Source organism: Ovis aries, chromosome X, assembly GCF_016772045.2.
Source record: "Ovis aries strain OAR_USU_Benz2616 breed Rambouillet chromosome X, ARS-UI_Ramb_v3.0, whole genome shotgun sequence".
NCBI lineage: Eukaryota > Metazoa > Chordata > Mammalia > Artiodactyla > Bovidae > Ovis > Ovis aries.
The window spans coordinates 11,633,528-11,660,397 of record NC_056080.1 but is presented as its reverse complement, the minus strand read 5'-3'; the positions used below and the strand labels follow the sequence as shown (position 1 = coordinate 11,660,397).

The window sequence follows — 26,870 nt, the reverse complement described above, 5'->3', positions numbered from 1 at the left end:
TGCCTCTCAGTTGGATGCTTCAAACATGAGGGAGCTATTTACCCTAACCTACACAGTTGTGAGTGTTCAGTAAGATGTGTGTAAAGTGTTTAGGATAATGCTTGTCACTATTAGCTATGAACAGTTCAAGGCTTAAATGGTTACTAACCAAGGATACTGAGTCCATTAAGATGTCTTCATCCATAAAACAGAAGATCCAGTGGAGCATGGCTTACTCCAGTACAGATGTCCATGGTTTGCAGCAGGCATCTGCCATATCCCCATTTCGCATATTTCACTGCCTAAAATTAAAGTATATACCCATTATGTAACCAGGAGTCAAGCTTACAGTCAAGACAAATCTCCTCTTTATATTCTTCATTTTATTTCTGATGGCAAGTCACAGGTGTATCAGACTGTTTGTTACTGCTGTGTAACAAATTATCCCAATAAGCCTCAGTAGCTTGGCTGGTGCTGCTGACCGTGACTGAGTTTATTCATGCATCTGCGGGTTGGCTAGTATACACTAGGCTTGCTACAGGTCTGCAGCTGACCAAGTAGCTCTGTTCCCCCTGATCCTCATTCTCTTTGAGTCAAGAGGCTGGCTGGGGCATGGTCTTCTCAGCACCATAATAGAGGCCCAGGTCTTAACATCTAGGCTTGGAACTGGTCCTTATGCCATTAGTCAAAGCAAGTCACACAGCCACGTCCAAAGCCAAAGTGTGGGACCAGAGGCTCTGCCCATCGTGAAGCTGCAGGGTGTGGGTTCAGGGAGGGGGTGCAGGAGGGACCAGTCATTCATTCTATTATAACAAGTTGTCAAAACAGAGAACCTCTAAATACCCACGTGAATTCTCTGAGCTCACATAGCACTGGTGTTTCTACCATGATTTCTACACTGGTTATTATATTACAATATCCTCTGGCGGCCCCCAGGTCAGGAAAGCTGTTGCAAATGAGCAGGAGAGATCACTTGTCAGCTGAAGGGGTCGCCCAGAACCTGGTGACCTTCCAGGTCTAGCCGCCGGTGATTTGCCATCTGGGAAGAAAACCTCGCAAAGAATGAAAGCGCAGAAAGTAAGGAAGAAGTGTGTCTGTGAGAGAGGGAAGGACGGCGGGTGGTGCTGGAGGCGGTTCCACTTATGCACAGCCCGCCCCGCCCTCCCTCCCGCACCGGAGAGGAGCTGCAGTGCGCCTCTCCCGGGCGCCCCTAGCCTCTCCCGGGCAGCGAGCGCCCCCGCCGCAGTTGCCCGGCGTCCCCTCCCCGCCGGCGAGGACCGAGCCCCGGGAGGAGCCGAGGCCCGGAGCAGCCGAGGGCAGCGGAGGCAGTGGCCCCGGGGCGCCTGGGGTTCCACGCCCTCCCGAGGCGGCGCAGCAGGAGGCACGGAAGAAGGAGGACCCCGCGAAGATGCTGCAGCCCTGGGCTCTGGCTCTCCCGCTTCTGCTCTTCTGGGTGGCAGGTGGAGTAGGGAAGGCAGCCAGGTGAGTGTCTGGCTGACGACTGGCCCCGGGCCAAGAGCTTCCCCGCCCCCCACCGTTGGCCCCTTTTCTTTGTCCCCCGTCCCCCTAGGCACCCGTGGGCAGGTGTATCTGTTGTGCCTTGAGACGGAATTCAAAGAGGATGTCAGGCTGGGTGCGCCTACGGACTCCCCTCCCTCTGGCGGGCTTCGCAGAACCTCCTTGGCATCTGCTGCGCCCCACCTGGCTGCATCCTTAGGCAGAGGGACCCACCGGTGCCTGCGGACTCCGAGGGCTGCAGACATCCACCGCTGGGCTGGCGTGCGTGTCTGTGGGTGGCTGTGTTCCGTGCTTGTACCGTCCTGTGTTTTCCACTCTATTGGAAGGGGGCCAACTGATGGTCAGTGGCTAGTTTTGCTGCGGAAGGAGGGGGAAAACCAGAGGAGGATCCATGGTGAGGGTTTACAGAGCCCGCTGTGAGGGGCTGAGGGGCCCTCTACCCAATGCCTTTATGATTAATGTTGATGAACTGGAGAGAAAGGCGGGGATGGTCAGATGAAATTGACTCTCTCTTCTTGCCCTGGCAATTCAGCATCTGAAGCTGTTTCTTTACTTCTCACAAACTTTTCTAAGCCCTGAAACTTATTTTTCCAGAGATCAGCAAAGCCACCTAATAAATACACACTTGTAGTGCATCATGTAGGCCTGGCACTGTTATAAACACGTGAGACTTATGAACCCATTTACAGCCTGTAAGGGCGCTCCCTGGAAGATACTGTTATTATAATCCTCGAGTTGTAGAAGAGAAAAAGTAGGCACAGAGAGGTCTAGTAGCTTGCCCCAAGACGCACAGTCAGTAAATGAGGACACCATCTGGTCTGGAGTCCCTGCTCTTCCCCAGTGCTGCGCTGCTGCTGTTGTTTAATCGCCCAGTCGTGTCCAACTGTTTGGGACCCCATGGACTGTAGCCCCACAGGCTCCTCTGTACATGGAATTTTCTTGGTGAGAATACCAGAGTGGGTTGCCATTTCCTTCTCCAGGGGGTCTTCCTCACCCAGGAATCGAACCCACATCTCCTGCATTGGCAGGCGAGTTCTTTACCTTTTACTTTTTGAGCCGCCAGGGAAGCCCTAGGACAGCCTTTTGGGAATCACTCACTGAAAAAGTATTCCTGGTTCTCCTGCTTTCCAAGGCATACCCTAGTTTCTTTCTCTACTGTGGCACTATTGAGCACTGTTGGGCTGGGCGGGACAATTATTTGTTCAGGGTGGTTAGAGAGCGGTCCTATGTACTGTAGGATTCTTAGCAGCCTCTGTAACCTCTGCACACTAGATCAGTAGCAATTTCCCTAGGTTGTGACCATCAGAACTGGGTCCAGACATTGCCCAAAGTACTGATATGGGGCTGGGGGTTTTGCACAGTTGTCTCCAGCTGAGTGAGGACCTCTGCACTATTAGTTTTTTTTAGTCAACAGTTTCTGTGGAGAGCTGGCTGAGAGCCTTGGTTTGGAATGGGCTTCTTAAAGGCGAGCCTAGCTATCTTTGTTTGACTTACAGGAAAAATCTTTCATCAGCGTCAGTCACAATATTAAGGGATTTTGAAGTTCAAATAGAATAAGCTTCAGACCTGGTTCTTAGAATGTATGATCGCAAGTGTCAATTTCGTTTTTGTGATAAAAATGTAAGGAGATGCAATTTGCTCATGATCACATTTCCTGGAATGCTGGAGGTTCTGGCACCACTAGAAAGCCCACTTAAGAAACATCAAGTGCTATTTGGAGATGAGACTAATAGCTGTTCTAGCAGTGGACAAACAGACCTCCAGGAGCCTCAGTTTCAGAGGGCCACCAAATTAAATCAGCAGTCGAAAAGCTCCCAAGTTAAACCCAAGAATATTACAATGGAGGCTTGACGTCACGATTCTGCAATTTCACAGTTTTATTTTATTTTTATTTTTTTTTATTTTAATTTTTAGTTTGCGAACCGTGGTTTCTGTCTGTGGTCTCAGGTTCACGAGCTGGTATGCTCATTATCTGTGCAACATGCTTGGAAACGTCTCATGCTCAGATTTTCAGGAACTGCCCAGGGACCAGGTGTAATCACCTCCAGCCCCCAGGTTACAGACAGGATGTTTACAGGAAAGGCAAGGTGCTCGTAGCACAAGAGCGTGTCCCCTGGTAATTTCCTGAGGTTTTACAACTTTTAGTAAAAACTGACTGCTTTATAGGGATTTCTAAGATAAGCACCTGTTGTTGTATTTTTTAATTGAGACACCGTACCATAATTTCAGTGACCTAGAAAATTATATGCCTCTTAAATGGTGATTAGTGTATTAGTAGTCAATTAACAGTCATCAAGTGAATAAATCCTCAAGAGCATGATTTTTTTTTCAATCTTCAGCATCAGAATTTGGCATAAACCCTTTACTTTTATCTTGTATGCTACTTGAAATGAATATTCTAAGTATCTTTGACTTACAGTATTATTTTCAAGTGTACAACATAGTGATTCAGTATTTTTGTAGCTGACACACCATACAGAGTTCTTATAAAATATTGACTATTTCCCTATGTGACCTCCATGAATTTTAATGCCATTTGGGCTTTGGGACTATTTAGATGCTCTCAGTCTGCTTTGTCCAATACAGTAAATACAGTAGTCACTAGCCCCATGTAGCTGTTGAGTACCTGAAACATAACCAGTCCAAGTTGTGATGTGCTGTGATTGCAAAATATACATTGGATTTTGAAGACTTTCTAATAAACAAAGAACATAAAGCATCTCACCAATCATTTCATATTGAATACATGTTGATAATGTTGTAGAAACACTGTATTAAATAAAATATATTACTACAATTAATTCCACCTGTTTCTTTCACAGTTAAAACAATATGGCTGCTAGAATTATATTTCTATTGCATGGTGTTAGTCTAGAACACTTACTGATCTGAACTCCATCTCCAGCATTCCAGGTCCTGACACTGCTACCTTTCTGCCTTGGGCACATAAGATAAATACGCTATTAACTTTGCTGTTCTTGAGTTCGATGTGTGATACAACTCCCTTCTTATATTTATGCAATATACATTTTTTTCTCTATTGAGTTCAAGTAACAATAATGTGAGCGATAAAGGAATTACTGAGTTCATGTATTCATGGACAGAGGTCTGCTTTCTGCAAACTACACCCTGTTTGAGAATTGATTCTTCTCAGAGCCCTGGTGAGGAAGTGCCATTGTCACAATTTTCCACAAAATTAGAGCTTAAAATAGCGTAAATTTGGGATTTCCCTGGTGGTCTTGTGGTTAGGACTCCTTGCTTCTATTGCCGAGGGCACAGGGAACTAAGAGAAAATCAGTTCGACTCCTGGCCGGGGAACTAAGATCCCACAAGCCTTGCAGTGTAGGGCAGGGGTGGGAGCAGGGATATACATTGATTTTTCTAGAGTTCTGGAGGTTGGAAGTCCACAATTTGTCTTATGGGGCTAGAACTAAGCTGTTGGCACGGTTTGTTCCTTCTGTAGACTCCATGGGAGAATCCATTCCTTGTCTCTTAGACTTATAGAAGCTCCAACAGTCCTTGGCTTGTAGGCACATCACTGCGTCTCTTCTTCCTTTGTCCCTTTGTCTTTTCTCTGACTCTTAATCATGTTCCTCCCTCTAAAAAGAACCCTTTGATTATACCTGGCCCACCCAGAAAATACAGGGTGACCTCCCTGTCTTAAGATGCATAAGAGCACAGATGAAATTTCCCTTTTGTTCCATAAGGTAACATTTCCAGGTTCCAGGGATTATGACATGACCAACTTTTTGGGGGGTCATTATTCAGCCTGCCACAGGAAGTCTGATTTATGAGTCTGTTGGTCTTGGTTTTATGGATTGGATCTTATATTTAAACATGATTTTAATGATTTGTGAGTGGTTGGTATATCATTCCTTTCTCTATTCTTAAAACCAGGGTTTGTGGGAATATACCCAAAACTCAAGAGCTGAGTGTTTCTAGGAAATGGTGACCATGAAATGCCCAACTACAGTATGGAAATCATTTCTGAGCAGTCTTGTTTCAATAGTTTCATTGGTTTAAAGGGTGTTAAAGTCCAATTTAGATGTAATTTATGTACATAATCTAAGGTTATGTAAATATTAAAATGAATAAGTATATTATCCAGTCTTCATAAATCAGATTGGCATTCAGCTAATTTTGTTGAAACACTATGTGTCAACACTTTTACAGAGTGATTTCAGACAACTGTCTCTTCAATTCTAAGACATAGTGTTGGGTCTCTTTGACAGACAGTGGGATAGAGAAAATTGAAATTAGATGATTCCTCAAGAACTGCATTGGATTTGGTCTTCTGCCTTAACAACAGTAGCATTCCAATATTTCAAGTTTGTTTCTCAAGAAAAATTGAATTCATAGAAGCTGACGATCTTACAAAGTACTTTCTCACATGTTATCACCAGTGAGCCTGTTGAGCTTGATGCTTGCCCAGCACCATCAAGGTATGTGTGTAGAATGAGTGGGGACTTCCTGGTGCTCCATTCTCCCAAGCCCTTCCTCTTTAGGTTTCATTCTCTCAGAAATAGACTCTGAAACCAGAATTCAAGTGTGCACGGTTTATTTGGGAGGTTGTCCCCAAAGTTCTAGTTCTAGTAGGACAGAGAAGGGAAAGACATGTTATATAAATAAGTTACCATTGTGATTGAATTCTGCTGGGGAGTTCTAGAGACAGCAGGGCCCAAGCCTTAGAATTACCCACCCTGAGGCACAGGAGCTGGGGTATCTGTGCTCCCGGCAGTCATTGGTGGAGGGCTTCGGAGGATGCTGAGTCTACGTGTTCAGCTTGCCATGCTCACAGGCAGCGTGGACTCTGTGAGAAGCCCTGCATGCCTGAGGAAGGAATTTGAGCTTTGATCTGAGGGCAGTAGTGAGCAAAGCAGAGCATCGCTGGCTGAATTCTTTAACGATAACCCCAACCAACTCATGCTCAGAATTGTCACACAATTGCACAAAATAATTTTTAAGATAATGAGCAATAATTTAGTTTACCTGGCAGCATTTTTCCCCTAGTGTACATAGTAATAGTCTATAGTATCTCAGATTCGATGAATACAAATTAAAAATCAAAACACCAAAGCAGCAAATACCTTTACAAAGATCATCACCTTATCCTTCAAGTTTTCCCTTTGTCCGATTTCTGGTCCCCACATATATTACAGTTCTCTATTGCTATTCAACAAAATCCTGCAAAGCTTAGTGGTTTAAAACAACATTTATTGTCTCACAGTTTCTGTGAATGGGAAATTCAGGGGCAGTGTACCTAAATGGGGCCTGGGGTTTTTTACCAGGTTACAGTTGAGTTGTTGGCCAAGGCTGCAGTCGTCGAAAGGCTTGACTCCAACTGGAGGATCTTCTTTCAAGATGGTGTGCTCACATGGCCATGGGCTCCTCGCCTTGTGGACCTCTCCATAAGGCTACTTGGGTGTCCTTATGAGGTGTCAGCTGACTTCCTACATATCAAGAGTTACAAAAGACAGAGAACAAAGAGGAGATTATAGTGCCTCCTATGCCCTAATCTCAGAAGTTACTCTCCATCACTCCCACCATAATCTCTCATCAGAAACCAGTCACTAAGTACAGTCCCACATCCGTGTTAGGTCCAACTGCCCACCACTCAAAAGCCAATCCTTGAGAGGCAAGATTGGTGGGAAGGAAGTTTGCCTTATTTCAGAGGACAGGGTGCACTCATGTCCACAGGCCGACTCCTCACTGACAATCAGTAGGCAAGAGCGCTCATAGGAGAGTTTCAGGGGTGTCTAGATGGAGGGAGGGGCTACAGGTAGAAACAACATAGTCAACTCTGACAGTCCTGTCTTGGAATTGACCATGCGGTGGTCTGATCAGTGTTAATCTTGATTGTTTTAAGTACAGTTACTCTTCAGCTCCCAAGGTTGGTTTGTTCCCATTTCTTTGAGGCCAGTTCTCAGAACCGTGGCAGCCTATGTCATGACTACAGCCTGGCCATTGTATAGTTACATTCTTGTACACAGTGAGGGTTTTAGTATCTATGAAACAACTCAAAGGATATAGCTCAGAATATTATCTAGAGCTCTTGAGGACGAACTAAAGGTCCTTGACATTTCTTAAAGACTAAACTATTATTATTATCGTTGGATAGCATCACTGACTCAATGGACATGAGTTTGAGCAAGCTCCGGGAGTTGGTGATGGACAGGGAAGCTTGGTGTGCTGCAGTCCATGGGGCTGCAGAGAGCTGGATATGACTGAGCAACTGAACTGAACTGAAACTATTATTATTGTGTTTCCTTTGCTTCTGCATTTTCTCACTTATCTGATCAAATTTTTCTATAGGCAAAAAGCAAGAGGAAGACATGTTGGGGAAAGACTATAGAGTCCTGCTCTATTTCATAAGGGAAGGGGAATTGGGCTTAAATTTTAAAAGGAAAAATATCAAAGAATTGGTGGGTATGTTTTAAAAACATCACAAAGCATTCTCTTTTTCCTTTTCTCACACTGATTACTCCTCAGCCTCCTTTCCCAGCCTTCGTTTCTACAGAGATCCGTCTCTGACCCTATTATCTTCCTTATCTAAACTATCTCCATGTGATCTTGCCAGTCCTTGCTCTTTCATGCCATCTGTGTGTCGATGACTTAAAAATGCGAATCTTAAATCTTAGGCTCTCTCTGCTGCATTCTCTTTTTTACTTTTTCTAATTTTTATTGGAGAATACTTGATTTACAATGTTGTGTTAGTTTCAAGTGTACAGCAAAGTGAATCAGTTAAATATATACATATATCCTCTCTTTTTAAGATTCTTTCCGCATATAGGCCAGAGTCTACATTTCCCTGTGTTGTACAGTAGGTCCTTATTGGTTATCTATTTTCTATATAGTAGTTTGTATATGTCAATCCTAGTCTTCTGATTTATCCCTTACCCCCTCTTTACCCCCTGGTAGCCACAAGTATATTTTCTACAGTGTGACTCTATTGCTGTTTTGTAGATAAGTTTATTTGTACCCCCCCTTTTTAGACTCCACATATAAGTGATGACATATGGTGTTTGTCTTTCTCTGACTTACTTCCCTCAGTATAACAATCTCCAGATCTATCCATGTTGTGGCAGATGGCATTATTTCATTCTTTTTTATAGCTGAATAATATTCCATTCTGTATATGTACATCTGCTTTATCCATTCCTCTATTGATGAACATTTAGGTTGTTTCCATGTCCTGGCTATTGTAAATAGTGCTGCAGTGAACACAGGGGAGCATGTATCTTTCTGAATTATAATTTTCTTCAGATACATGCCCAGGAGTGGGATTGCTGGATCATATGGTAGCTCTATTTTTAGTTTTTTTAAGGAACCTCCATACCGTTCTCCATAGTGGCTGTACCAGTTTATGTTCCCACTGACAGTGTAGTAGGGTTCGCTTTTCTACATACCCTCTCTTATTGCTTATACATTTTTTGATGTTGGCTGCTGGGAGCCAGCACGGGTGATCCCACCCATGACAAGGTCATGTGGAGAGACCTGACGGGCAAGGCGAGTCAGGTCTCAAGTGGTCCTCCGCCTGAGCATCCACCCCGAAACCAAATTCTGTCTGTTTACTGTCTGCTATACTATACTCTTCTGACATTACAGGGGGCTATACTCGACCACCTTTCTCTGCAAAAAGTTAACTTAGAGCTCCAACTGGTCTCCTGCATATGAAAGAAATGTTTCAGCCCAAATCCCTCTGATGGCTCTCTAACTTGCCTGACAGACTTCCATGGACTTTTACAACTTGTGGTTGTTTACAGCCCCCCAACCGTGAGAGGCATGAAACTTAAAACATCTTAAAGATATAGAGCCTTTTACAGCTAAGAATTAGTTTGGTGAAGGGTTTCATCGTTGAGTTAATGTTTGCCGCCAGGCCTCCATATCCTTTATCTTTTAGGCACCTGGGAGGATATTAATCAATGTAAATGGGATGCAGAAGTAGGAATACAGTAGTTTTGATGTTAGCAATACTAGACTTTTGAGTTAATGAATTTTCTCTTTGTTATAAATCACTGTACTCCTCTTTCCTTGTTATAAATTGTTGTGTCCTATGTAAGAATGTAACTTTATTTACTGCTTTCTGAGAGTGGCACCAGACTTTGGGAAGAACAACACTATTAAGGCAAATAAGTTTTCTGCTTGACAGACCCTTATCAGAAAAGGACTGTAAAATGCTAATAGGCCTTCTGGCCAGAAGATGATGTAAATCACCTAAGACTTGTGTATACAGCTAGGTGTGCAGAGAGAAAGCCTGGTCTTGATAAAAGTCAGGGCTGCTGATGCTGCATAACTTTGTATTATCCATTGATCTCTATGTACAACCAAAAGTGTAAAAAGCTTTCCTGAACAATAAAGGATAGACCAGTCACTGGAAAGACTGGTTTCCCCCATGTGGTCTTTTCTCCTTCTCTTCTTTTCTGGCTGAATTCCCATCTGGGGCGTGGAGGCTCACCATGTCTATTTACTTGCCCTGGCTTCTAAGACCCATGCAAGCGGAAGCCCAAGGCGGGGCACCCTCTGCTATTCAAGCGGGCGCCGGTGGCCTACGTAGATGGTGCAAACCTCTTGTCTCGAGGTTTTATTAGCTTTCCACATAAACCAAGTTATTCAGCCTCTTTTCTCCACTAATTTTCCTACTACACTATTCTTTCCTAATCTCTTTATATTTCTAATTAAATAGTCCTTTCCCAAACGCTGACTCCATCCCCGTTTCGAATTCCCTGGATCCACTGGGGCTGGACCCTGGCAGTTGGCCATTCTGACTGGCATGAGGTGACACCACACTGTAGTTTGGATTTGCATTTCTCTCATAATTAGTGATACTGACCATCTTTTCATGTGTTTTTTAGCCATCTGAGTGTCTTCTTTGAAGAAGTGTCTACTTAGATCTTCCACCCATTTTTTGATTGGGGTGTTTGTATTCTTGATATTGAGCTACATGAGCTGTTTACATATTTTGGAGATTCATCCCTTGTCAATTCTTGCCCTATCCATCGGGATGTCTCACTGAGCTTAGGACATCCAAAACCAAACTCTTGGTCAGCTCTCCAAAACTTATTCCCTGCTTCTCATCCATTCCCCCTGTTCCAGGAGTGTCCAGACGGATTAGTGTCAAAAACCCGGGTGTCGTTCCTGACCAGTTGCTCTTCCTCCCCACTTATGCACAGTCAGGCACTAAGTCCCACTCCGACAATGTGTCAAGTCCGTCTCCTTCTCTCCTTCCTGCCTGCCACCATCCAGCCTTATAACCATCCTCTCTCACTGGAACCACCCCCCCCCCCCACCAAGAGCTTCCACTAGCTTCTTCTTTTGTCCCCTCTAGTCCATGTCTTAGAGTTTTCTCCTTGAGAATACATTAGGTCAGGTCAGCCCTCTCCTTAAAACCTTCCAGCAACTCTCCATTGGATTAATAATAAGTGAGAGAAATAGAAGAAGCAGTGAAGAGTTCCAAGCTTTGTATACTCATGGCATGGGAAATTTGAAGATGCATCAACACACACTGGGATACACTTGATAGCTTGAGCATTTTGGATTGGGTTCTCAGATGCCGACACGTCCAGGAAAGTGAGATGTTTTGGGGGCATCCCTGGGCCTGCTGGACTTGGACTCTGTATCTCAAAAATAGATGGGAGCCCAGAATTTATTTTAACTAGTTGGGTACTATGGACTTGTTGTGCTGGAAGTTATGATAAAAACAGGAGAAAGCAAAAAAAAAAAAATCTCTTCTGGCTGGGCCTTGTTGTCTGTATTTAGAAAATACTTCCATCTTTCGTTTGGCAATATTTAAATGTAAAAACATCGGCAAAAAAGTTTTAACTTCCCAATTTGTCTTGGATCCTATCATAAAGTTTCCTGGAACCTGACCATAAACAAGCATACTAAAAATTCTGGCAAAGTGTATTTATGCAGAAAATAAGGAATCCCATGAAGAAATATTATACAACTTACCCAATCCCTGGAATGTTTTAAAAAACATTAACTTCAGCTGTGAAGACGGTGACTTATGATTAATCTGATCAATGTAGACAGCAAGCTGTGTAATATGTGAAAGGAGCTCTGGGCAATTCAGCAGGTAGCTCAGACAGCCACAGCTCAGGGCCTCCTCCCCACAGAGACTTCACCTACAGTGCCACTTCCCTGCCTCAGGACTGGGTGCCTTGAACCTTCTATATGTCCAGTGTTGTTTAGGAAGAGAGATCAAAGGCAGAGCACACAAGCACACATGCGCAAGCAGCTGTCTAGCCTGGCCAGACCTCCCAGGGTGGCAGAGAATGTTGGTGGGATCCTTTCAGTCCAAGACCAAGAATTCTCTTTCTAGCTTTCTCTTTCTCTTTCAGGAACTCCTTTTTTATTGATCACCCCAGGTTTACCGGGTTCCATGGAGTTGGGTTAATCCAGCCAAATGCATATGTCTCATGATACTCAGATGTCTTCTAAATTCAGGACTATGCCTTAACCATGCATTCTTGATCTCCCAGCATGCACTGCTCCATTTTTGTACATTTAAAAAAATGCTTTGCTAAATATGAAACTAAATGCAAATCATACTGACATCTTTCTAAGTTTTTGTTTGTTGTTTCAGTGGATTCACACATGAGGAAAATATCATGTGTACTATACTTTAGGAAAAGAAACGGTCTTGGACTATTACTCTCTTTATCAAGGTAGGCTAACTTCATGTGTCAAACCATCCCAAAATCACAGTGGCCGAACACAGTAGAAGTTCATTTCTTTGCCTGCCTTCAAGTCCAACACACATTTAAGAGAGTCTGCTACGTGCTCTCACATGGGACCAGGTTCCATCCATCTTGAGGTGCCATCTTTGGCCAGGGCCCCAGTGTCCTCTATATTGGGCTGATGGAAATGAAATCGAGGATTCCACAGGAGGCTCTGTGCACAGGCTTGGAGACAGCCTACCCCCATTCTGTTGGCCAAAACCAGTCATGGAATGTAGCTTTGTGCCCAGCAGTCACAGAAATGTATTTACTGAGCACTTAGCCTTCTCTTCCGTGATCGTTAAATTGTAATATATGATATACAGATATTTGGACATTTTTAACTTCTAAAATTATAGTTTCATATGGTTTCACCTAATAGTTTGTATTTCTTATCCAGAGTACTCACAACTAGATATTAAAAGAGTGGTCAAATTACTGGTGGGAAAGTTAGTGACTGGCCCTGGATTAGGGCAAAAGGCAGGTAGGAGATGATACTGGGAAAGTAATCTGAATTACTTACTAACATTTACTTGCAGTGTCATTCAAGAACTCTGCAGTTAAAGAAACAAAAAGTTAAAGCTTTTTTTTTAGTAGATTTTAGAAAAATTTTATAAGATAGTGTGTCCCACTGTTCTCATCAATATTGTGCTTGCCTGTGGTAGATTCTCTCTTCCCCTCAATAATATTGTTTCAGCTTAATCAGAAACATTTTAAATACTTTTATTTTTACCCATAATTTTAAATAGCTGCCATATGTGAATTAAGAAAACTAGCAAGCATAGAATGCTGGATTCTATAGAACTGGATTCTTGGTGTAATAAATAAATTTCCTCCAGAATCTACAAATCAGCAAGTAATTATTAGCCATTCTATCCACTAGTGATTTCCCTCTTTTAAACTGTTTTCCCACTTTCCTGACCAGATGTAGAATTTGATGATTAAACCAGTAAAATCCCATTTGTGGCTATCCCTTTGAAGCTGTTTCTCAAAACTGGGTGACTACATGGACTGCACACTCATTAATTGCAAGGCACGTTGCTCATTTATGGACTCACATGGTTCTCTGATGGCTTTTTCTACAGAGTTCTTTCAAGGTGCTTGCTCTCCTGTAGGAAATATGCACGGAACATGTCTCTGCATCCACAGAGCAGCTGGAGACCAGAGCGATGTTTTATGATTTGTGTAGTTGCCTGAACATCCAGAATCCATTGTATATTTCTCAGTCATGAGTTGAGTCTTAGTTGTTCTTTCCATATTTTAAAGAAGTGAGGAGAATGCTAGATGTAATGTCGAATTTGTGATGTCTTCCAACAGATCTGTAATGCTAAAATGCATTTGTGACCAGGGAAGGCATCCCTGATAGTGGATAAGAAGTCTGACTTCATTAACAAGCTTTTGCTTAAGTGTTCATCATTAACATTTTGGAGAACTTTACAAGTGATACTTTGTACAGTGTCAAAAATGATGTTTTGGAAGAAATCAATACTCCTCAGATTTCTCAGTTTCACCTTTCATCTAAAGGCAAACACGTGAAAGCAATACAACTCGAGAAAGCAGATTTCTCTGTAGAGTTCTGTTAATGTACAAACAGTATATGAATTTCACCTTCTGGTAACTTTCTTCTCTTACTTAACCCCAGGCAGTATTCTCCACAATCAAAACTAATTGACTTTGACAAATACATATGAAATGGGTTTGACCACCTGTACCAGGAACCCTGGGCTTTTTCACCAAAGTTTCTAAGTAACCTTTTTTTTAAAAAAAATCATATTTCAACATTTCAATTTGGTTCTTTGTAATTTCACACCTCACAGTTTCAGTAATCTTTTTTTTTGGTATAATTGTCATAAAACATTATGTTCATTTCAGATGTACAACACAGTGATTCAATACTTGTATACACTGCAAAATGATCACAACAGTAAGTCTAGCTACCATCTCTAAACCATACATAGCTACAGCACTTTTTTCCTTGTGATGGCAACTTTTAAGATTTACTCTCTTAGCAACTTTAAAATATGCATTACAGTATTATTAATGATGGGGCTTTCCTGGTGGCTCAGTAGTAAAGATCTGCCTGCCACCGCAGGAGACTTGATTTCGATCCCTGGGTGGGGAAGATCTCCTGGAGGAGGGCATGGCAACCTACTCCAGTATTCTTGCCTGGGAATCCCATGGACGGAGGAGCCTGGTGGGCTACAGTCTGTGGGGTCACAAAGGGTCAGACACGACTTAGCAATTGAGTATGAGCAAGCACAATTAACTATAGTGGCCATGCTATATATTACATCCCCAGGACTCATTTGTTGTATAACTGGAAGTTTGTACCTTTTGATCCCCCTTACCTGTTTTGTGGCCCCTGCCAGCAATCATAGATCTCTTCTCTGTATCTTTGAGCTTGGGGTGGTTTTTTGGTCTGTGTTTTAGATTCCACATGTAAGTATATATAAGTGAGGTCATACAGAATCTGTCTTTCACGTAGCATAATGCCCTCAAGGTCCATCCATGTTGTTGAAAATGGCAAGATTTCATTCTTTATCATGGCTGAATAATATTCCATTGTATATACATACCACTTTTTTTTTTCCCATCCATTCACTCACTGATAGACACTTAGGTTGTTTCCATATATTGGCTATTGTAAATAATGCTGCAGTGAACATAGGGGAGCATATAGATTTTCTTTGGATAAATACCCAGAAATGTAACTGCTAGATTGTACGGTTGTGTTGTTTTGTTTTAAAATTTTGAGGACCCTCCATGCTGTTTTTCAGAGTGGCTGTACCCAATATTTATTCCCAACAACAGTGGAGGATGGTTCCTTTTCTTCATATCCTCAGACACTAGTTATTTGTTGTCTTTTGATGATAGCCATTTTGGCAGGTGTAAGGTGATGCCTCATTGTGGTTTTGATTTGCATTTTCCTGATGACTAGTTGATGCTGAGCATCTTTTTGTATGTGTGTTGCCCATCTGAATGTCGTCCTGTGAAAAAATGTCACTTCACATTTTCTACCCATTTCAAATCAGAGTGGTTTTTTTTTTTTTGAAATGAGTTGTTTGAGTTCCTTTTATATTATAAATATTTATCTTATATTTTATATTTGGGTATTAGCCCCTTATCAGATACATGATTTGCAAATATTTTCTTCCATTTGGTAGGTTGCCTTTTCATTCTGTTGGTTTCCTTTGCTGTGCAGAGCTTCTTAGTTTGATGTAGTTCCTACTTGTTTGCTTTTGCTTTTCTTGCCTTTGCTTTTGGTCTAATGTTTCAATAATCTTGTTGGTGCCTGTTGAGTTCACCTCACTTCTATGGAAGCTGCTTTGTGTCTTGCAAAAGCCTTGCTATTTCCAACTGCTTGAAACCTCTGGATAACTCTCTGGTGCCTTTAGGATGGGCCAAATGTTTCATGTGGACACAGGCCCTTCCTTTCTGGACCTTGTTTATCTCCTGCTCTTTCTCCCTCCCACTGTTCTCCCTGCTTTCCTTCTCACTCCCCTGATCCACACACTTTCTCTGCTCCAACAGACTCCTCATGTTCTTGATGGCCCCTTTTGAGGATGAAGCTGGGTTTTTGGCATCAGGGAATAGGTAGTTCAGTTCAGTCGCTCAGTCGTGTCTGACTCTGTGCGACCCCATGAATCGCAGCACGCAAGGCCTCCCTGTCCATCACCAACTCCTGGAGTTCACTCAGACTCACATCCATCGAGTCCGTGATGCCATCCAGCCATCTCATCCTCTGTCGTCCCCTTCTCATCCTGCCCCGAATCCCTCCCATCATCAGAGTCTTTTCCAATGAGTCAACTCTTCGCATGAGGTGGCCAAAGTACTGAAGTTTCAGCTTTAGCACCATTCCTTCCAAAGAAATCCCAGGGCTGATCTCCTTCAGAATGGACTGGTTGGATCTCCTTGCAGTCCAAGGGACTCTCAAGAGTCTTCTCCAACAGCACCGTTCAAAAGCATCAATTCTTTGGCACTCAGCCTTCTTCACAGCCCACTCTCACATCCATACATGACCACTGGAAAAACCATAGCCTTGACTAGAAGGACCTTAGTTGGCAAAGTAATGTCTCTGCTTTTGAATATGTTATCTAAGTTGGTCATAACTTTTCTTCCAAGGAGTAAGCGTTTTTAATTTCCTGGCTGCAGTCACCATCTGCAGTGATTTTGGAGCCCCAAAAGATAAAGTCTGACACTGTTTCCACCGTTCCCCATTTATTTCCCATGAAGTGATGGGACTGAATGCCGTGATCTTCATTTTCTGAATGTCGAGCTTTAAGCCAACTTTTTCAGTCTCCTCTTTCACTTTCATCAAGAGGCTTTTAGTTCCTCTTCACCTTCTGCCATAAGGGTGGTGTCATCTGCATATCTGAGGTTATTGATATTTCTCCCGGCAATCTTGATTCCAGTTTGTGCTTCTTCCAATCCAGGGTTTCTCATGATGTACTCTGCATATATGTTAAATAAGCAGGGGGACAATATACAGCCTTGATGTACTCCTTTTCCTATTTGGAACCAGTCTGTTGTCCCATGTCCAGTTCTAACTGTTGCTTCCTGACCTGCATACAGATTTCTCAAGAGGCAGGTCAGGTGGTCTGTATTCCCATCTCTCTCAGAATTTTCCACAGTTTATTGTGATCCACACAGTCAAAGGCTTTGGCATAGTCAGTAAAGCAGAAATAGATGTTTTTCTGGAATCCTCTTGCTTTTTCCATGATCTAGTGGATGTTGGCAATTTGATCTCTGGTTCCTCTGCCTTTTCTAAAACCAGCTTGAACATCAGGAAATTCACGGTTCACATATTGCTGAAGCCTGGCTTGGAGAATTTTGAGCATGACTTTACTAGTGTGTGAGATGAGTGCAATGGTGTGGTAGTTTGAGCATTCTTTGGCATTGCCTTTCTTTGGGATTGTAATGAAAACTGACCTTTTCCAGTCCTGTGGCCACTGCTGAGTTTTCCAAATTTGCTGGTATATTGAGTGCAGCACTTTCACAGCATCATCTTTCAGGATTTGAAATAGCTCCACTGGAATTCCATCACCTCCACTAGCTTTGTTCGTAGTGATGCTTTCTAAGGCCCACTTGACTTCACATTCCAGGATGTCTGGCTCTAGGTGAGTGATCACACCATCGTGATTATCCAGGTCATGAAGATCTTTTTGTACTGTTCTTCTGTGTATTCTTGCCATAGGGCTCTTCCTATTGGAGCTGGGGCACTTATTGCTTGCAAATCTGAGGTCAAGAAGGGGAAAAGTGGGAAAAGGGGAAAGGTAGGAGAGAGGGATATTTTAGGAGTTTGGGATTGACCTGTGCACACTGCTATATTTAAAACAGAAAATAAGCAAGGACCTACTCTATAGCACAGGGAATTCTACTCAATGTTCTGTAATAACCTAAATGGGAAAATAATTTTAAAAGAATCAATATATGTATATGTATACCTGAATCACTTTGCTATACACCTGAAACTATACAACATTGTAAATCAGCTATACTCCAATACAAAATAAAAATATTTTAAAAAAGAAATTTACAGGTCAGCTCCATGATTTGTTGATAGATTGGAATCTCACTAAATGAATACATGTTCCTTATAAAAATATGGAATTAAATTGCCATAGGGAAAATATCCCCCTCTATAGGTTTCTTCTTTGTCATATGTTCTTTTTAAATCCACCTGAAATGTGACATCTGCTTCTTTAATGGGCAAAGACAGTTTCTCCCTCCACTCTGCTCCGCAGACTCAGCTCCATGTTGCTAAAGGAAGAGAAAACAGATTTGGGCACTTTGTCAAAGTTCAGTACAAATATGGTTAAAAAAAAAAACTGACTCTTTGAGGATCTAGATGGAAGATTTTTTCCTCAGGATAAGGTAAAATTACATTATGTTATTCATCGGGGCATGGGGACAGCTGCTTTTACCAATTAGTTTTGATCTTTGTGTTTCATTCTTAAGCATATCAAGACAAATAACCCAATTAGAAAATGGGGAAAGGACCTGAATAGACCTTTCTCCAAAGAAGATACACAAAGAGCCAATAAACACATAAAAAATGCTCGACATCATTAACCATCTGGGAAATACAAATCCAAGCACAGTACTACTTCTCAACCACTGCTGCTGCTGCTGCTGCTAAGTCGCTTCAGTCGTGTCCGACTCTGTGCAACAACATAGACAGCAGCCCACCAGGCTCCCCCATCCACGTGATTCTCCAGGCAAGAACACTGGAGTGGGTTGCCATTTCCTTCTCCTCTCAACCACTGGGATAGCTGTAATGAAAAAATGGACAATAACAAGTGCTGGTGGGAACATGCACAAGTTGGAGTCCTCACACACTGTTGGTGGAGGTGTGAAACGATACAGCTCTCTTGGAAAACAGTGTTTTATTGTTGTTCAGTCACTCAGTCGTATCCGACTCTTTGTTACTGCATGGACTGCAGCCAGGCTTCCATTCATTCCCTGAAATGCAAAAAGGTAAAATGATTGACTGAGGATGACTTACAAACATCTGAGAAAAGAAGAGAAGCAAAAGGCAAAGGAGAAAAGGAAGGAAAACAGTGCGTCAGTTCTTCAAAAAGTTAAACATAGAGTGCCTATGATCCAGCAGTTCCACTCCTAGGTATATACCCAAGAAAAACGAAAACATATGTTCACACAAAAGCTAATACACAGTGTTCATAGCAGCATTATTCTTAATAGCCAAAAGGTAGAGACATCCCAAATGCCCATCAACTGACAAACAGATAAATGTGGTCTATTCATACAATAGAATATTATTCACCAGTAAAAACGAACTACTCTTATGTGCCACAAGATGAACGAACCTTGAAAACATGCTAAATGAAAAAAGTCAGACACAAAACGACCATAGAGGTATGACTACACTTATGGGAAATGTCCGGAATGGGCAAATCTAGAGACAGAATGTAAATTTGTGGGTGCCAGGGAATGGAGGGAGGGGAGAATTGGGACCAAGTGCTGTTAGGTGTGTCCTGGGATCGGTGCTGACAGCTGCAACAAGCGCATGGTCAAATGTGCATTCCTTGTCTGTTAAAATGCCCAGGTGTTTAACATGCATGCATCTTATCATGTATTTCCTATGCAAGAGGAAACCACCCCAGCCATCCACCAAATACACAGCAGAAGCCTTTTCTTCCAGAACCTGGTGGTAACCCTGCCCAATCGTGGAATGTGTGACAAGCTACCACCTTGGCACTTGGGGTTGGGGCCCACTCTTTCCGGCCTCTAGGTCAAGGTCAGCAAACTGCAGCCCTCAGGCCAAGGCTAGGTGGCCCTCTGTTTCTATGTGGCTCTTGAGCTAAGAATGGCTTTTACTTTAAAAACAGTTAAAACTAAACCAAAAAAAGCATATTATTGCATGACATGTGGAAAGCTTATGAAATTCTAATGTTTCAGTGTCCATAAATATTTACTGAATACGGCCATGCCCATCTATCTACTGTTGCTTGCAGCTGCTTTTGCACTTGGACAAAGACCCCGTGGCCCACAGAGCCTAAACTACTTACCATCTGCCCCTTTATGGAAAACATCTGCCAACCTCTGCTCTACAGATGAAGAGTTGAGTGAATTGTGTTTCCAGGAGTAAGGAGGGCGCCCTGGGCTGGAACCGCTGACAGGGCTCTGCTGGGGTTGTGACTGCTCCTTCGGGCTGGAGTTGCCTCATCTGTGACAGGAGATGGCTTGCATGAAGGCGCTCTATAGCGTCTTTCCAGCTTTGACCGTCTCTAGTGTATCAAGATTCCAGTGTGTTCGGTGGCCGCCAGGTGGCCAGTGGGGCAGAGGGGCAGCGCTCTTGTCTGCGACGAAGCCAGGGGGCCCAGGGAGTCATGTGAGCACACAGGGGCACGGACCTGGACCCAGACCTGGGGAGCCAGTGTGTCTGGACAGACAGATCTGAAAACTGGCCCTCTCCAGGGTTCAGAAGCAGACGATTTGGGCCACTCTCACATGTCCAAGTTTCATAGATTATATGGAGCCCAGTTCTGTTGATTTCCGTATTTAATGGCTGCGCTGGGTCTTCCTTGCTGTACGGGCGTTTCCCTAGTTGCAGGGAGTGGGGGCTGCTCTCCAGTGGCGGGCTTCTCCCTGCACTGGCTTCTCTTGCTGCAGAGCAGGGGCTCTCTAGCGGTGGCGCATGGGCTTAATGGCCCCGCAGGAGGCAGAACCCTCTCAGACCAGGGATTGCACCTGTGTCGCCTGCGCTGGCAGGAGGACTCTTAGCCACTGAACCCCCAGGGAAGTCCCATGTAATCCAGTTCTCTTAACCCTGGGGAAGAAGGAAATGGCTGATGCTAAACATTGGGGACCTGGAGAAGGGCATGGCAACCCACTCCAGTATTCTTCCCTGGAGAATCCCCATGGACAGAGGAGCCTGGTGGGCTGCAGTCCATGGGGTCGCGAAGAGTGGGACATGCCTGAAGTGACTTAGCACAATTATTGGTGAAGGCTGGCAAGGGATGAGAGCAGAGGCTGGCAATCTGAAATTCAGGTTTTCAAAATCCGATCTAGCACTTCCAGCAGGTTTGTGGCAATTGACCAGGTAACTGTCACGTCTCCTGTCCATAGAGTCTCTGGTGCTTCCCATTTTCTCAGTTCTAACATGTGGCTCTTTATCCACAGTCCAAGGGATCACACGTTGTCGGCATTGTCGCTCCAGCCTGGTGTCTGTCGCTATGGAACCATACTGGCCTGCTGCTATGGCTGGAGAAGGAGCAGCAAGGGAGTCTGTGAAGGTACTTTTGTAAAAACTCAGACCACCCGGTGCTCAGGTGGTTGGCCTGGGTCCTGCAGTTTTTCTCTGTGACACCATGAGCTGTCACCAGGTTGCCAGTGGCTTTCCCAGAGCAGGGACACAGTCCTAACTGACAGCCAAGGTCGAAGTTCTTGTGAGATCTCTTCCCATTCAAAATGTGGCTGACCCATCACCCTTGATGTGATGTGTTTGTTTTAGGAGCCCTGTTTCATCAATTCTTTCTGCTGTTCTCTTAGTCAGTATGGCTGTTTTTGTTTTAATCTAGAGAAACTGAGTTAGGCAAAAACAGGTCAAGAAATACCTCATTCTAATGATAATTTTTCCAACCGAATTCTAATGAATTCCACTTTTTAATTATGAATCACCCAACCAGTAGGCTTTGGTCACAAGCAAGAAGGTTAGCCATTTACTTTGTAGTTTGGTTACTCACATTTTTCAAGTCCATCGTGCCTATTTCTAGATGGTTTCAAGGGATGCGTGCATATATATGTAAGATATGCATGGTTCTGTTGTGTATATTTCAAAGTAAGTTTCCATAATTTGTTTTTGACATCATTTGTCACACCAGTGTTCTGGACTCCGAGAGAGGCCTCCGACAATTTCAAAAAAGTTGGGGAGGCTAGGGATGAGCAAAGAGTTCTGTGTGGCATTGTTTTTCATGTAAATTTCTATAATAACCGACACTCTCAGTGCAAAAGAATCAAATCTGTATTCTTCGAAGCTGACTAACCAGGGGTACATTCTTTCAGGGCAGGAATCTGGTCACAGGGCCCCGTGTATCTAGAAGGTGGCATAGAACCTGAATCCTTAATCTGTTAAGTGGGATGAACAGACATTTGCACGTCCCATATACTTTAGGCACTGGTGTGGATCATATTGGATTATAAACTATAAAGCCCAAGAGTGTTAGCGATTTTTAAGAATAATAATTCTACATTCCTTTTTTGCTCTTTCCCTGCCCCAACCTCTTCTCTTTGATTTAGCTGGTTCAAAAATAATCTGGGCAGACTGTAGCTGCGGGCAGAACTTGACCATGTCCAAAATCCCTAAAACATTAGAGGACGTTGATCTCACTCCCACATGTTTAGTGAAGTCGCTCAGTTGTGTCCGACTCTTTGCCACCCCATGGACTGTAGCCCACCAGGCTCCTCCATCCATGGAATTTCCTAGGCAAGAATACTGGAGTGGGTTGCCATTTCCTTCTCCAGGGAAGAGATCGAACCCGGGTCTCTCACATTGCGGGCAGACGCTTTACCATCTGAGCCACCAGGGAATCCCCCCACGTGTTTGATATTATGTAAAACCCTGCACTGCCGCGGTTTCCTAATGAGGAGATGACAAGAGTGTGAAGATAGCAGAAGTGTTTGAAAGTCACAACTGCCTGCCTAGCAAAAGAAAGTTAGAACATTCCCCTGGGACTTTGTCGGTTGAAAAGGGTGGTGCTCACACTGATCAGGGGGGTCACGATCAAGGGCATTGTCTTGAGAACCAGACTGACGTGGGTGACCTTGGGCAAGGTAGATAAGCTTGCTCAGGCTCCATTTCCTCCCTGCAGACTTCTGTCCGTCAAAGCAGCAGGTGATGAGGGGGTTCAATGTTGCTTTTTTCTCCTTCTAAACACAACCATGATACAATTGTCTTTGAAGTCAGTGAGGTGGAAAGGGTCAAAAACCACACGGGATACCTGCTTTGGAATCTCTCTTACCGCCACAGGAAGCTCAGGACCTCCGGCCATAAAAAAGTCTGACCATGGTGCACACAGCCAATCACATTCTCACCACTTTTGTGGCCAGTATTCATACCAGAGGCCTGAAAAGAATTGAAAGCCAGATGCTAAAGGGCATTTCCAACACACCGCTCCCACTGCGTGTTTGGCAAGCGGAAGAGACGGTCAGCCCACCCTCTGCCCCCGTCAAATGTTGACACAGTAAATGGCAATGATTTTTGTATCTAGGATCTGTATCATATTACATCCAATCGGCATGGTCCTTCTTGATGGTAAAGTCATACGCTCCTCGAAGCACCAGGTAACAGGCTGGTTAGTCCCTGATCACCAGGCCTCTGATTTCTAAGCCGTGGGGGGCATGGCGATGTGACAGGAATGCATGCCAACTTGCCTGAACAGGCAGAGCCAGGCTCCAGCCTGTGAGGGTGCAGTCTGCCCCGGCCTTCACCTCCACTGACTGATCAGCCCTCAGTCCTTCAGAGGCCCTGCCTCTATGCCAGAGCTTTCTAGATCTCAGCCTCTGCCCTGCTTAAATCTGTTCCCAGGGCAGGGTCTGCTTCACTCAATATCGTTAGCCTTCAGGTATGGGTCACTTAGTGAGATATGGGATAATGAGCCAGAAAGAGTAGGTAAAGAGTGGATAAACACTCCAGAAAGATGGAGGAGTTTGCAGGGAAATTAGACAAGAGAGCTTCCTTTATCTAAAGCACACTTAAATCTCACACCATTTTAGACATAAATGGAATTTCCCCATGCCATAGATTGGCTGTTCCCATCACAGATCCAAAGTTACCGTAAATCAAAAACGTCTTTCTGGAGTGCTGACCTCCAAACAGCAAGGGTATTAATATTCACCACTTCTCCTCTCTTCTCTTTGGCATTTATCCTGGGCTTTCCTGTCTGGACTACACTGAAAATAACTTTCCAGGGAGCAATCAGAGGTCTTGGGGGCTTAAAAAAAAAGATTTATTTTTCTAACATTTAGAATTAAAGCTGCATCTCCAAGAACATAACCATAACAAAATATCCCTGGAAATCCAATTCTATCTCGTTTGCCTCCAAAAGTAGAACTTTGGTGGGAAGCGTGTTTTCTCCTATCTTCTTTCACTTACGATCTACTTCAAGCCTTGAAATGTTTCCCTGTTCAAAGTTCTACACGGACTGCTTTGTCATTCAAAACTATTTCAGTGTCTAACATGTTCACACTATTACATGCAGAAGGAGAAACAAAGGTGAGCGTTTGTATCCCTGTTCTGAAAGCACTTAGCCTCAGATAGTAGATAGAAGTGAAACACAGAAGCGAAATATCTGGCTAGTTATTGAATACGGTGAAGATATCAGTTTTGTGGGAGAAGCCTGCCAGAGTTCTGTGGAGTTCTCAGAGATGAGCAGAAGTTCACGTCTGGCTGGAGAAATCTGTACAAGCTTCTGGAAGGAGGGGCCCTACAAGGTAGTCCTTGAAGGACTGTTAGGATATTAACCATTGGAGTGGCGGGAAGGGGTGCCGCAGGGTGGGGTAACAATAGAGAAGGGGTGAAAAGTGCAGAGTAGGTCAGAGAAGAGCAGGCAGTCTGGTTTGACCTCATCGTTGCCTGGGTTCGGGGAACAGAGTAAGACTAAAAAAGGGCCAAGGCCAGATCATGGTTATGACCCCTGTCCTGGATTCAGGACCCAACAGAGATTATTTGATGACTTCTAGGCAATGAAATCGGTCCTGAATATTCGTTGGAAGGACTGACACTGAAGCTGAAACTCCAATACTTTGGCCACTTGATGCAAAGAACTGACTCTTTGGAAAAGACCCTGATGCTGGGAAAGATTGAAGGCGGGAGGAGAAGGGGACGACAGAGGATGAGATGGTTGGATGGCATCACCGACTCGATGGACATGAGTTTGAGTACGCTCCGGGAGCTGGTTATGGACAGGGAAGCCTGGTGTGCTGCATCCATGGGGTCACAGAGTCAGCCACGACTGAGCCACTGAACTGAACAGAACTGCAGCAATGAGTGGCATGATCAGAGCTCTACTTCTGGAATATCCCTTTCATGTCTCATTGGACCTTGATGTTCTAGGAGCAGTACCTGTGAAGGTGATTCTTGCACAAATATCCCGTTGAGAGGCACTTGGGGGAAAGCTGTAAGGGAGTGAGGGAGCTGGGGAAGAAGCGAGGCAAAGATGTGGCTTCAAGAGAAGTTTGGCGTCATCCTGATCCCACAGGGAGCTCTGGAGTGTTAATTGCACCGCAACATTTGTCCTGCCCAGAAACCAGGGGCTAGCCTGTTAGACCCGTGCATCAGCCAAGCCCTGGTCACAGACTGAGATGAGGAAAGTGAAGAGAGAGAGGCATGTGACAAGTCTCCCAGACATCTATGGGCAAAGTGGTTCCCAGCAGCTGGATAAATATTGGCTTGGCCAAAAAGTTCGTTTGGGGTTTTCTGTAAGCGACTGTAGAGAAAGCAAAACACACTTTTTTGGCCAACCAAATACTTAGTTGAGGAACTTGGTGGTAGAAACAGGGATAGAGGGGTAGGATACTCTGGGTGACTGTTTGGGGAACAAGAATAGAGACAGCTGAGATTTTGAGTCCAGGTAGCTGGGAGATGAAACATGACATTAGCTAAGGTAAGGTTGGGTCAAATGGGAACAAGCCGGAGTCTTTAGGAACAGGCTTGCCTAGGGGTGGGCCTACTATGAGCCAGAGAATCAATGTGCAGAGAAGTAAGCAAGCATTTCTGGCAATTGCTGAGTCATCTTTCATATGCTGGCTGTTTCTGGAACGCCTAGTAGATCCAGAAAGTGTGAGAGTCCATGATTCCCTACCGGCCTAGTTTCTCTCTCATTCATTGCTTTTTCTCTCATTCCCCTTCATGTCTTTGGGCTCTCACATTTTCCTCTCTTCCTATCCACAGCGTTTTCTCCCTGTCTCCTCCTTATGAGCCAGACTCAAACTTTCCACCATCTTTGACTACGCTTTCTTGCCCCCAATCCAATCTGTTACCCATCCTATCTTTGTTTCTCCTGCCACTTCAGCCATCCAACAAATAGTTATTGAGTTCCTAGTTTGTGTCAGTTGTCTGGATACAGAAGTGGATAAAGCAGAAAACCAAATGCTGCCTTTGGTATGCCTCCATCACCACCACTATCGCCATCACCATCATGCGTGTGGTTCCCATCCTTGGGACCGGAGGCAGCGTCTCCCTGCCTCCAACCTGTGCTTTGTTCATTTTGGCTGATAACACACAGAATTTTGAAATTTTGATCATACAAAAGAGAAAGGGGGAACTAATACAGAAGAGAAAAACAAAAAAACAGTAGAAAGGGGGAGAAGGACCTTGGCCCAGCATAACCATGGAGTTTCTTCCAGCTCACAAATCATATTCCTTTTGTTAAATCTTTTGTGTTTACATACAAAACTGGCTAATTGTGATGTAGGAGGCTTTTTGTTTCCTTTGAATGCCGCTGGAGGTGTGGCAGTGCTAGGCAAAGTTATGGTCAACTTGTACTTGTGGGGTGAAAGGGGGTGCGGAGATGGGGGGCGGAGATGTAGTTCAGAAGCAAAGCAGTATTTTAAAGGTGAAAATAAACTGGAGAGGAAGCAGATCACCCTCTGTATTGTGTGTCACCATGGATTTCTCTGCCACACAGAAGGCGGCTAAGTTTAACATGTGTGCATTTCACTGGGCTGACTACCCCTGTTCTTTTCCATTTCTTTACTGAAATACAGTTGACTTACACTGTTGTGTTGATTTGTGCTCTACAACAAAGTGATTCAGCTATACATATTTGTATTCCTTTTTCATATTCTGTTCTCTTATGGTTTTCTATTATGGTTTATCAGAGGATACTGAATGTAGATCCCTGTGCTCTACAGTAGGACCTGTTGTTTACTCATCCTATATACACTAGCTTGCATCTGCTACTCCCAAACTCCCAGTCCTGCCCTCTCTTATCCTCCCTTCCCATCGGCAGCCACAAGTCTGTTGTCTATGTGTGTGAGTCCATTTCTGTTTTGCAGATAAGTTTATATGTCTCATATTTCAGATTCCACATGTAAGTGGTATCATAAGGTGTTTGTCTTTCTCTTCCTGTATGATAATCTCTCTAGGTCCATCCATGTGGCTACAAATGGTTTTATTTTATTCTTTTTCATGGC

General features: G+C 43.8%; 1 protein-coding gene across 1 annotated transcript in view; it reads left to right on the top strand.

Moving 5' to 3' along the window:
• The first annotated feature begins 1,218 nt into the window (after positions 1-1,218).
• The window catches only part of LOC101121916 (epidermal growth factor-like protein 6), a 52,790-nt gene continuing 27,138 nt past the window's right edge, over positions 1,219-26,870 (top strand). The window contains exons 1-2 of the mRNA XM_042242302.2: positions 1,219-1,461; positions 20,859-20,971. Of these exons, the coding sequence (XP_042098236.1) occupies positions 1,388-1,461; positions 20,859-20,971 (187 nt within the window). The 5' untranslated portion in view covers positions 1,219-1,387. The remainder of the gene's footprint in view (positions 1,462-20,858; positions 20,972-26,870) is intronic.